Raw genomic sequence first — 11,243 nt, 5'->3', positions numbered from 1 at the left:
GTTCGTGCCCCGGTCCAGGAGGATCCCACATGCCGCGGAGCGGCTGTGCCCGTGAGCCATGGCCGCTGAGCCTGTGCGTGCAGAGCCTGTGCTCCGAAACGGGAGAGGCCACAGCAGTGAGAGGCCCGCGGTGGCCAAAAAAAAAAAAAAAAAAAACCCACAAACCCCACACTCACTATGCCATACACTATCTATCTGCCCCTTCCATCTTCCCTTCCTCCATGGACACAGTCCTTCATACAATAGATACTTAAATGTGAAAGAGACCCCCCAAAGCAGCCACTTCATTTCAGGGTGGTCCTCAAGAAATCTGACAAAATCCACTGAGCTTTGGGAAGATCCTAAGAATGCCAGGCCCCATCACTTGGCCCCTTTCAGGATAAAAGGGACATATGACACCTGTTCTCTCTCCAGGTAAAAGGAGACGAGGAATCCTTACCCTTGGCCACTGGGCCTCATGGAGGCTGCCTAGGCAGGCCTCTATCTCCATCCGTCCCATCAGACCTTTCTCCACCAGCTCCCGGAGCAAGAACAGCAGCAGGTCCCACTGCAACACACACAGAGGAAGAGGTCAGGGTGGCTAGGAGGACTGCACAGTGACTCTGATACAAAGGGCAGAGCTGCTGAGGGAGGAGGGGGAGATGAGACGAGACAAGACTAAGGGAGTCTGAGCACGGAAGAGAAGATAAGCACAGCCTCAGCAAAGGGGGACTAAACCAGCTAACAACACCTGGGGTGGGGGTGGTTAGGAGTAACACGACTGCAGAGGCTTCTCAGAAGCCCACCTGCCCCCCTCCCCCCACCTCTCTTGGCTCACCTCCCTCGGCCGAGTGGCTGCCAGAAGCCCCACGTTTCTTGGCCTCAGCAGCAGCTGCAGCGGAACCGGCACTTGAAAGTCCTCCTTCCACAGGGAAACCAGCATGAGCAGGAGCCTTCGAGCCTGCCCTCTCTCCAGCTGCTGCTGTGCCGGGGGCCCTAGGACAGGAATTTGATCTGCAACTATGGGGAGAGAGGAATGCCAAGCTCTAAGAAATGGAGGCAGGGTCACGTGGCCCTGGGAGGACACAGAGTAGAAAAAAGCTGTTTTCTAATCTTGCTTGTACCCCACCCTGAGAACTGGGAGATCCGGCAAGAGAGTGATGTGATAAGAAGGAGCCATACCAACGAGGGATGCTAACTCCACAGAGCACTTCGCCAGATGCTGCTCAGCAGGTGGGCACAGGAACTGGGGGAAAAATGGGGAGACCTTGGACATTAGCACCATCCTTAGAGCAGCAGCCCCAAGCCAATGCAGCTCTGATTATTAGGCACTGGACAAGGATACGTAAGAAGAGCATCTTGCCGTGTCTCACCTGGCGGCACCGCAGCATCTGGCCCAGCTGGCCTAGAAGCTGCTCCAGATGCTCTGGGGAAACTCCCTCCTCAGAGTCCCGGGGCCCCACGGCCAAAGAGAGCACGTCCTGCAGAGAGGGGCAGAAGCAGAGTAAGGCTTCATGGCAGGCCAGGGCCAAGGAGGCCACACAGAATGTGGCTTGGGGTGGGGATCAGCCAGTGGAAAGAGGCAGAAGGAAAAGGAAGACAGGGCCCTGGGGTGAAGTAATGGGCAAAGGTGCCCTTAGACTTGGGGCTTGGGCAGGACAGCACAGCTGGGAGAAGCAACCAAGTGGACAACAAAGGAACAGATGGAGCAGGTAAGCCAAGGGACAACGCGCTGCCAGAGAGCTCAAGAGACGGCACTCATCTTGGGACAGTCATACCTAGCCAATTCCCAGACAGTATCTTATTCTGAAAGCATTCAGGGGAACTGTCCTGTCGTGTACATGTCGTACTATTTTCTGTCCCTCATGATTCTCTGTTCATCTTCTCAGGAGAGTCGAGGTTTCAGTACAGAAATCCTCTGCATGTTGAAAACCAGTAGCTAATGGCTGCTGAGAGTTTTCTTTTCCCTCTTACTCTTCTAATTTTAGTCTTTTTTTTTTTTTCGGTACGCGGGCCTCTCACTGTTGTGGCCTCTCCTGTTGTGGAGCACAGGCTCCGGACGTGCAGGCTCAGCGGCCATGACTCACGGGCCCAGCCGCTCCATGGCATGTGGGATCTTCCCGGACCGGGGCGTGAACCCGTGTCCTCTGCATCGGCAGGCGGACTCTCAACCACTGTGCCACTAGGGAAGCCCTTTAGTCATTCCTTTATAGTCCCTATTCCAAATCTTTATTCTCACACTACTACCCCAGATCTGGGTCACTAGTTTAGGACTCTGCCCCAATCACTCAATTCTGCTGGTGGAGGACAAAAGCAGCCCAACAATTCGTAAATGAACAAGCATGGCTGTGTTCCAATAAAACTTTATTTACGAAAACAAGCCGCAGGCTGGATTTGGCCCACAGCTTGTCAGCTGACTCCTGCTCTAGACAGTATCAAAAAAATTTTTTTAATCAAATTAAGCGCATTGATAGAGTCTTCTTATTGCCTGTAACTAAACAAGCATCACCCCCCACATAAGAGAACACTTCTGAAACCATATCCCAATACTGCGATGACTGTTCCTTAGAGACTTCCTACTGCACTGGACAGCCATTCCCTATCCCACTCCCATCATCATCCGTGTAACGTGTACTCAGTCAACAATTTTCACATCTACCCCTTTCCCTTTCACCCTTTTGGGTGATTCAAGTACAGAAGTCAGAGAACAGCAGTTATGAAAACCATTCAATTCAGTTCTGCCCTACCTAATCCCATTCAGTAACAAAATGGGAACTAGCTGGACAACACAGGAAGCTGCCAAACAAATACTAGAGTTGAGGGAGAGAGGAGGGAGACTAGGAAAAGAGCAGGGAGAGGGAGGAGGGGAGCCGAAGGGAGTAGGGAGCTGTGTACTTTTATCTCGGAGATGAGGTGGGAGGGGAGGGGAGCATGGTGCTCACAGGCACGGGAGCAGCCCCTCCGCTCCCCCCGGGCAGCTGGCTCAGGACCCTGGGCTCGAAGCATGCGACTCACAGCCGCTTTCACCTCCCTTCTGATCAGCGCTGCAAGTCAGAGGGAGGACAGAAAAGGGGTCATCAAAGCAGCCCTGCACAGGCTCACCATGCCAACCCATGCCCTTCACTGTTACCAGCTGGCTCTGAGTCCTATCTCCCCCACATGGCCTCCAACTTCCTGCCAGTCCACTTTTGAAAAACTTGGTCAGCTACTCCCCCTCCCTGGACCTTACCTGTGACATTGGCTGACAACCAAGCACAGGCTTTCTCTGTTGCAAGCCCCACAGCAATGTTCTCTGCACTGCTCAGAACCTGTGACACAGAAGTTCTGAGTCAGGGGCAAGTTAGGGCAATGACGAATGCCCAAGTCCAGGAGTGGCCCACCTGCCACCAGAAGACTCACACATATGACCCCACAGCACTCCTCTCCCACCACTAACCGCCCAGCCTGCTAACCCCAGGACTCCTTCCTACGTACAGCTGCCGGGGTCTCCTCAGGGAGCAATGCCCTCACGGCACCAGGGCTCTTCTTTTGGCAGAACCTGAAAGGAGACAGAGGTCAGTGATGTCTAGATGCGTCAACCTGGCCCACAGAAGGAAACGCCCCGAGTGCAGCAGTCGCCCGAGCTGGAAGGGCTCTGCTTCAGCGGAAGGCACCCTCAGCCCTCCGGCCCCACCCCAGATGCCCTTCCAATTCAGCTCTGGACTCTGGGCCCTAAAACCTCTAAAAACCAAGATAAGAGCCTACAGCGCAAGGCAAAAACACAAAAAAAGCAGGGTGGGGAGAGGACCAACAAAGGATGAGTATAAAAGAAGAAAAACGGACAGGAAAGTAAAACTAAGAGGAGAGTGGAGATGAGAGAATTCAAACAGACTGGCATCTTACTCCCTCCCCTGGGTCAATGCCTGGGCCCCGTGAGGGCACAGCCGGGAACACAAGATCTCCAACAGTTGGGCTGGATCTCCCCCTTCCTGTCCCTGCGTCACCAGCTGCTCTTGAAGAAGCGACTCTGCCTGGCGCACCAGATCTGCCACCAGCGTGGCCCTGCAGTAGGAACAGCAAGGTTTTGAGGTAGTTGGAAAGGGTGAATGGGAAAGGGGCTGCAACTTCAAGGAAACCTGGTCAGAACTAACTTGGAAGAACGTCAGCAATTTTAGCCTCCCCCCATCCCACCTGGCCCTTGTCCTCTATCACCCGCTCCCCCGCCGCCCCTCAGCTGACTTTCCTCAGTTTGGCAACAAGGTGTTATAAAGGGGAAAACTGTAAGGAAATGAGACTGGGGACCCTCAACACCTCCATTCCCAATCCCAACTCATCCTCACTTGATATGCTTGACACAGTTCGAGCCGATTCTCTCTGCCACGAACTCCACGGTCCTGCGCAGGGAGGGCGGCTGGTTGTGGAAAAAGGCTTGAGCCAGCTGTGCCTGTTGGGAGGAGGGGGCAGGGCAGTGAAGGGCCCGCTTTCCCTTCTCCACTGCACCGCCCCCCCACCCCCCCACCCCCGCCTCCACCCTGCCCCCTACCTGCAGCCCTTGGGTGGTCCGGGGAGGCTGGGCTCCCAGGCCGGTGGTGGTGGTGGGGGTGATTTTCCTGACGAAGCCCCCACTCCGTCCACTGCTTCCTGATACCCAGGAGGCGAGCAGTTTGCGGAGCTCTCCTGCATCAGAGAAGCCCAAGTGTTTAAGTTCCAGAACCGTCCCACCCTCCCCAGCATCTTGACTTTTAAGCATTTATGGAATAGAAAGACTGAGGCACCAGGGAGCGCCTAAGAACAGAACAATGTATTGGGGCGCTGGGCCCACAGGGTGCCTTTTGGGTTCTCATGAAGGGACAGGCCAAGGACCAAAGACCCTCTGAGGGGAGACCAGTATCCTCACCAATATAGGGGCAGCAAGTGTAGAGCAGGTGCTGGTCCACCACAGGCATGCTGTCCTGGGGGAGAGAACAGGCCAGTGTTGGGAAGGCAGACTTCCCTTCCTCCCCAGTGTGCCAGAAACATAAAAGTCTTATATAAAAGACTTCAGTCTCTATTCTGGCTTGTCTCCTGCTGGGCCCTACCAGGCAGCCTGCCTCCTTTACTCTTGTGCTTCCCATGGCTCTGGCTTGACCCCAACACTCACCAAGCCATGCTCTGAAGCTACAGTGTCCACCTCAAAGGCATCCAACTGACCCTCTTCCAGAAAGAACAGGTCCTCAGGGACTGTAGGAATCTGGCAAGAGATTAGGGCAGTGCAAGTCAGCACTTCAGAGATTCGTCACACCTTCTACCTCATGGTTCCAGGGTTTAGACACCAGGTTCAAAGCCACCTTCCTCTGAAACTATGGCAATCCCTACCCCTCCTCTGAACCTTCACCTTCTGGCCCCGCCCTTGTTCAGACTCATACATCCTCCCTTTCCCTGTCTTCAGCCACAGTAGTCACCCCGTTCTCCAACCTGGACCCTCACTCCACCAACCTGGAAAAGCCAGCCCAGGACAGCCAGCAGCAGCAGCTTGTTCAGGAAACACATCTCCCCTTCACTCTCCTTTGACAAGACCAAGCTCCTAAAATGTAAATGAGGGTGTGAATGGAGTCTGTGCAAAGAGAGAAATGGAATGCAGTAACAGAAAGCTATCACTGGGGAGGTACTTCTCAAAAACAGACCTAAAAGGGACTGCTGTTGTACAAGAAACCAGGTCTCATCACCCCACCCAGATCTGTACTCCTTTCTGAGCTGGGCCACAGTAGGAATAGAAAAGGGCCAATCAAAGTGCGAATATTCAATAACTGCCCACTGTCTTTCCTTGTGGATCAAGGCCTGGCCTCTCCCCTGAGGATCAGTTACGGCTACGGTACCACACAGGAAGCACAGGCTGTTTGACCCTCTTCATAAACGGCAGCCTCAGCAATGTTCTCCCCGCACCCTTTTCTCAAGCCTGCTCTCTCTCTACTCACCGATGCAGGTGCAGCAGGACAGTGAAGACGCTGCGGTAATAGTCCAGCATGGGGACGATGTGGTCAGCCAGGGAAAGGAACTCCACCAGCCAGGGCACCGTGAGCACTGCTCGGCGGGCCCGCAGCCCCTGCTGCAGCAGAGCCCGCACATCCAGGACCGGGGGCACCTGGCAGGGCCAGTGTCAGTCAGTGGGTGGGTCAGTCCCAGGGGCTGGGGGAAGCCTTCTAACGCCATTGCCTTGAAGCTCCTCCCAGCTCCCTTCTTACCGGAGCCCCCAATCACCTGGCTCCTCAGGGCCAGAATGGTGTCCTGGAGCTCACGGGTCGGGGGTGGTTCGGGCCCCCGGTATGGCAGGAAAGCCACAAAGCCCAGGAATTTAGCCAGAAGCCTCAGGCTGAGCAGCACCACAGCAAACTGCCTCCGTTCACCCTGCAGGGCATCAAGAAGGAAAAGGTCCCAAGCATAAGGCTTCTAGAACAAAACCAAATCTGTGGGACTTCTCCGGTGGTCCAGTGGTTGAGACTTCGCCTTTCAATGCAGGGGGTGCAGGTTCGATCCCTGGTTGGGGAGCTAAGATCCCGCATGTCTCACAGCCAAAAAACCAAAACATAAAACACAAGCAATATTGTAACAAATTCAATATAGACTTCAGAAATGGCCCACATCAAAAAAAAATCTTAAAAAAAAAAAAAAAACAGATCTGTTACCGATTTCTTCTTGAAAATACCCTTTCCCCCCTAGGTCAGAACCCCATCATCTCCCTCTGCTTTCTAACCTGCCAGTCCACGTCTGATTCCCCGTCTTCATCACTGGGCTCAGGCTGAGGCAGGGCAAGGCTGTTGAGCTCCCGGATCTTCAAACTCAGGCTATCCATGAGATGCTGATTAAACTGGAAGCTATGAAGGGGAGGGGGGGGAAATAAAGGTACTGGAAGAAGTGTAGGAAGGACCAGAATAGAGAAGAGGTGCTCCAGATAGAAAGGCTCAGCAGGGTAGACAGAGGAGGCCAATGAGGTTATGGGTGAAAGAATGAGGAGGGAAATGGAGGCAGGAAGTGTGAGTTAGAAGGAGCCCAGGCAACACCCAGTCCCACCCTGTTATATTCCAGACAAAGGAGAGAAAACGCTGCCCTTCTGTGAACACAAACCTCTTCTGGCCTCTGCCCCCACTCTCTGCAAGACAGGAGGCCTTTACCTGCTGGCACTCAAGATGAAGTCCCTGAAGAAGCCCTGACAGCCTGGGAAGGTGGGGGGTGGGCAGGGCCCCCCACTGCTCTGAGGGGCCACAAGCCGTTCCTGCAGGCGCCGCAACCGCCCCAGCTTGTCAGCTCCAAGCATATTTAACACATCTGGAGCCTCGCCCAAAACGGTGCCCCCAGCACCACCAGGACTCTGACACATCTGGGGCAGGGGGAGGAAGAGAGAAATCAAAAAACCAGTGAGTTTTTCTGGAAAGAAGGACTGAACAAAATGAGGAGGAAGCGATGAACCCTGTATCATGTGCCATAGATATGTTTTTTGAGGTCTGGATTATATTCTTATTTTTATAGGTGAAGAAACGGAACCTGTAAGATTCAACATCTGCCTAGGGTCACAAGAGCTAGGATTTGAAACCAGACCTGAGTCCTAACCCTGTGCTCTTTCTACCACAGCACTAATCAAGGGCAAGAAAGTAGCGAGGTGCTGAAGGAAGGCCAGGAGAGCCGGGTGTCTGAGGAGGCCCGGGGAGGCAGGAGGTGCCGGGCATGGGAGAGAGTGCTCCGCCTCCTCGAGCTGGCTTCCTTAGTTTCAACCACCATCCAAAGAACAGAACTCTTGTTCAGTCTCCAGCCAAGGACCTGCCTGCTTGCCTGCCCTATCCCAAGGTGCCAGCCATTACTTGGCTGCCTATAATACATACTGTCCACTGTAGATTAATCAGTCTCCCGCTAGGGCTATTACCTGGAGAAGTTGTTTTTGGAAAAGTCGAACAAAATGGCTGTGGCTGCAGGCTGCAGAGAGTTGACTCATCATGGCTCTGAGGAATAAGAGGCAGGGATGGAGTGTGATGGAAGGAGGAAGAGGGAGAGAAAGATCTGAGAGAACAAGCCAACCCTTGGGCCTTTCAGCCCTTTACCAGGGGCTTGAGCAGACCCCTGCCAGAGCTGGCTGGCACAAGGATATGGGAAAAGGGACACTCTCCTCAGCCCCAAGACCCCTCAAAGCTAGAGATACACTTAACCAAATATGAAATAATACCACCCCTCTCATCTTCAGTCTACACCGAATGCCAGTGAGCTTCATGACCAACGTGGACAAGAGAATATTCTTTCTGTATCCTAGTTATCTAGCTATGCAAAGTTATCTGTATTGTCAAATGAGATGATGGAGAAAATGGAGGTCGGAAAGGGTCTAAAACTTGGGCCAAAACTCAAGCAACCTGAAATGAGAGCATTCCACTTTTTCAAGCATTTGCAATCACAGAGCAAGTATGAGTGATTTCTGAGTGGAAGGAGCTGGAGAGACAAATCGCTTTTTTGTGTGTGTGTGTGTGGTACTCGGGCCTCTCACTGTTGTGGCCTCTCCAGTTGCAGAGCACAGGCTCCGGACGCGCAGGCTCAGCAGCCATGGCTCACGGGCCCAGCTGCTCCGCGGCATGTGGGATCTTCCCAGACAGGGGCACGAACCCGTGTCCCCTGCATCGGCAGGCGGACTCTCAACCACTGCGCCACCAGGGAAGCCCGACAAATCGCTTTTGAGTAGAGGCAGAGGTGGCAGTAACTGAAGAGATAAAGGAGGATAGAAGAAAACAGCTTTGCCCTGGAAGGACAAAGCCTTCCTCCAATCAGCTACCCAAGCACCACTAAGCTGCTCACTGCTGGAAGCAAGAAAGACAAAGTGACCAGTGTATGAGCACGTACCTGATCCTGCTGCCCAAGCCCTTCTCAAAATCCCAGCCAGGCTCTTCATGGCGATCTTCCCACTCTCGAAGCACCTCATAAAACACATCCCTGACAGACACATAAGAATGTCGGATCAACTGAAGCACAGCTGGCCTAACTCATTCTCAGGAGTGCCTTCCCTAGCTCAGAAGAACTGAGGACAGCACTATCCACAGCCCCGTTCCTTATCCTCTCCAGGGTTCTCTATGTGATAATGCTACAGACCCGGTAGCAGTACACCACATGCTTCACACACTTCTGTGGGCAGTTAAAGTTGATCTGGCACTCTCGTCTGAGAACCCAGTGACTAGAGTCATACACCTGCGAGAAGGCTGCTAAGGTCAGAGGTTCAAGTCCACGGGCATGAACAGAATGAGGCTAAGTGGCCCTTATGATGTTTGCCAGGAAGGGCCTGGTAGTGCTAAACTACCACCTGTTAGTGTCAAACTCCTAGTTTCTATGAAAATGACACAGACTGCCTATCCCAGAGAAAATCCTGCTTCATCCCCTTCCCCCAAAGTTCCCTTTTCTTATCACCTCTGTTTTTTAAAAGTATGAAAGGCTCGATCACTGGAGAAGTTGGCACGATTGTCAGTTTCTGGCTGAAAGGAGACAGCTTGTGCAGAAGGTGGCATCGCCAGAGAGACCTAAAACATGGCAGTGACAATTAGGGACTGAAGCTGGCAGAGTTCATGCTCAGAAAACTTCATCCCCATTCCAGTGCAAATGACACTACAGTGATGTGAGCTGGGCTGCCTGAGTTATGAGACCAGAAAGGGTCAGGTCCAGGCTAGTAGATATCTAAGATGGGGTCACTACCTTGGCAACACTGCCCTCGTAGGCAGCTCGCAGGTGGCCTTGCAGAACTGGTGAGAAGCACAGTAGCCGTTCATTCTCAGCCAACAGCTTCAAGGTCCCTTTGTCCAGGTGGGAAAGAACGCTACAGGGACAAGAGCACAAATGACCAAGAATGGGACAGACTGAAAATAGGAAGCTGGCACCTGCACACCACACAGCGTGTTACCTGGAGCATGGAGCAGGTACATGAAGAAAAGTCATGGGCAAAGGATTAAAGATGATGAAGGCAAAGGGGAAGGAAATGAGAGAGACCTAATGGAGCAGCGAACAAGAGAGCCGGGCAGAAACATTAGATAAACCCAAAGGTCAGCTACCAAGACCACCGGGGGCAGTTTGATTCTTTCAAGGGCTAAATTCATAGCCTTGACACAAAATTGACGGTTACGTGTAGGAAAAGGTCCAGGGTCACACTACACCTGTGTTAAGCACAAGCATGTACCCCAAATAACAAGAGAACCAAGTGGACAATGGGAATAAGGCTCAAATGACTCTGCTGGGGAAACTCACTGAAATTGATGCTCCAAAACCTGCACTGCAAAGAAGACACAATCATGGACACTCTGGAACAGAGGGCTTTCCAGGGAATCTAGAAGGACAGTACCAAGTTGTTGGCTAAGAATGATTTCATTTCCAGACCCCATTTCTCAAAAAGAGGCTTGTTCACCAACCTATGGCTCCTGGATTTGGTTCAAGGTCACTGTCCTTGGCAGCCACCATCCTCCGGGCGGTAAGGAGCTGAAGGACGAAGAAAAGCTCCAAGAAGAGGTTTGGTACCAGGTTTTCTAGATAAGAAAAGAAACTCCAGGGTACTGAAGAGGCACGTCTTGGCCTGGGAAAGTGCCCGCTCTTCGCTCACCGGAGTTGGGTTGATCCTCCGTGAAGGCTTGGTCCTGCTGAGGAGTAGCCACAGGTTTTTCTGATATTCCTTTCTTCAAGCATCTCCCCCTCCACCACCACCTCCACCACAACAGCCTGGACCCCCTGCAAAATACCCCTCACCACTGTAGTTATCCCATCCCCAACCTTCTAGCCATTACCACGCTTTACTACAGAGCACCCAGCCTTAGTTTATTAACTCCCCTAGTAGAGCCTTCGTGCCACCCATCTCCCGGATAAGGGCTGATTCTCACCCTGCAGAGTCGGGGGGAACCGAGCCTACGGGAGGGAATTCCTCCAGGTTGCTGAGGTTTGGCGGATCAGAGCGCGGGAGGCTGGGGCTGCCGGGGCTGCCAGAGCTCTTGGGCCTCCGGCCCCCGGCCCAGGGCAGGCTCTCCCCGCTGACCCCCTCCTCCAGGGCCCCGGGGCCGCGGCCTCCTCGCTCACGGGCCGGCCCCGGGCCCCGCCTCCTGCCCCCACGGCGGGCCGAAGGGGCCTCAGCGGCGGTGGGGCTCGAAGGCTCGGTCGGAGGGAAGAGCTGGCTGCGCGCCCCGCGGCCGCCCCGCGGCGGGCCCCCGGGTCTCCCTGGCAAGGCTGCCGAGGAGCCCGAGGCCTTGGCGGGGGTTGGGGGGCCCTGCGGGAGGACGCGGCTGCTCTGTTCTCTCAGGAAGTTCAGC

General features: G+C 53.8%; 1 protein-coding gene across 1 annotated transcript in view; it reads right to left on the bottom strand.

Annotated features, from left to right (window-relative positions):
* The window catches only part of CDAN1 (codanin 1), a 12,377-nt gene that overhangs the window by 677 nt on the left and 457 nt on the right, over nt 1-11,243 (bottom strand). The window contains exons 3-27 of the mRNA XM_007460196.1: nt 10,821-11,243; nt 10,507-10,580; nt 10,359-10,472; nt 10,198-10,276; nt 9,652-9,772; nt 9,370-9,479; nt 8,812-8,901; nt 7,853-7,928; nt 7,107-7,312; nt 6,689-6,809; nt 6,196-6,342; nt 5,913-6,079; nt 5,434-5,521; nt 5,099-5,188; nt 4,856-4,910; nt 4,502-4,635; nt 4,299-4,402; nt 3,862-4,020; nt 3,454-3,517; nt 3,209-3,287; nt 2,875-3,023; nt 1,353-1,460; nt 1,162-1,225; nt 818-999; nt 440-547 (exon numbers count right to left, since the gene is read on the bottom strand). The exon at nt 10,821-11,243 is cut by the window's right edge and continues 2 nt beyond it. Coding sequence (XP_007460258.1) covers nt 440-547; nt 818-999; nt 1,162-1,225; nt 1,353-1,460; nt 2,875-3,023; nt 3,209-3,287; nt 3,454-3,517; nt 3,862-4,020; nt 4,299-4,402; nt 4,502-4,635; nt 4,856-4,910; nt 5,099-5,188; nt 5,434-5,521; nt 5,913-6,079; nt 6,196-6,342; nt 6,689-6,809; nt 7,107-7,312; nt 7,853-7,928; nt 8,812-8,901; nt 9,370-9,479; nt 9,652-9,772; nt 10,198-10,276; nt 10,359-10,472; nt 10,507-10,580; nt 10,821-11,243 — 3,112 coding nt within the window. The remainder of the gene's footprint in view (nt 1-439; nt 548-817; nt 1,000-1,161; nt 1,226-1,352; nt 1,461-2,874; nt 3,024-3,208; nt 3,288-3,453; nt 3,518-3,861; nt 4,021-4,298; nt 4,403-4,501; nt 4,636-4,855; nt 4,911-5,098; nt 5,189-5,433; nt 5,522-5,912; nt 6,080-6,195; nt 6,343-6,688; nt 6,810-7,106; nt 7,313-7,852; nt 7,929-8,811; nt 8,902-9,369; nt 9,480-9,651; nt 9,773-10,197; nt 10,277-10,358; nt 10,473-10,506; nt 10,581-10,820) is intronic.

The sequence above is a fragment of the Lipotes vexillifer genome, unplaced genomic scaffold (assembly GCF_000442215.2).
Source record: "Lipotes vexillifer unplaced genomic scaffold, Lipotes_vexillifer_v1.1 scaffold408, whole genome shotgun sequence".
In the NCBI taxonomy this organism is placed as follows: domain Eukaryota; kingdom Metazoa; phylum Chordata; class Mammalia; order Artiodactyla; family Lipotidae; genus Lipotes; species Lipotes vexillifer.
The sequence above is the reverse complement of the archived record's forward strand: the minus strand, read 5'-3'. Positions and strand labels throughout refer to the sequence as shown.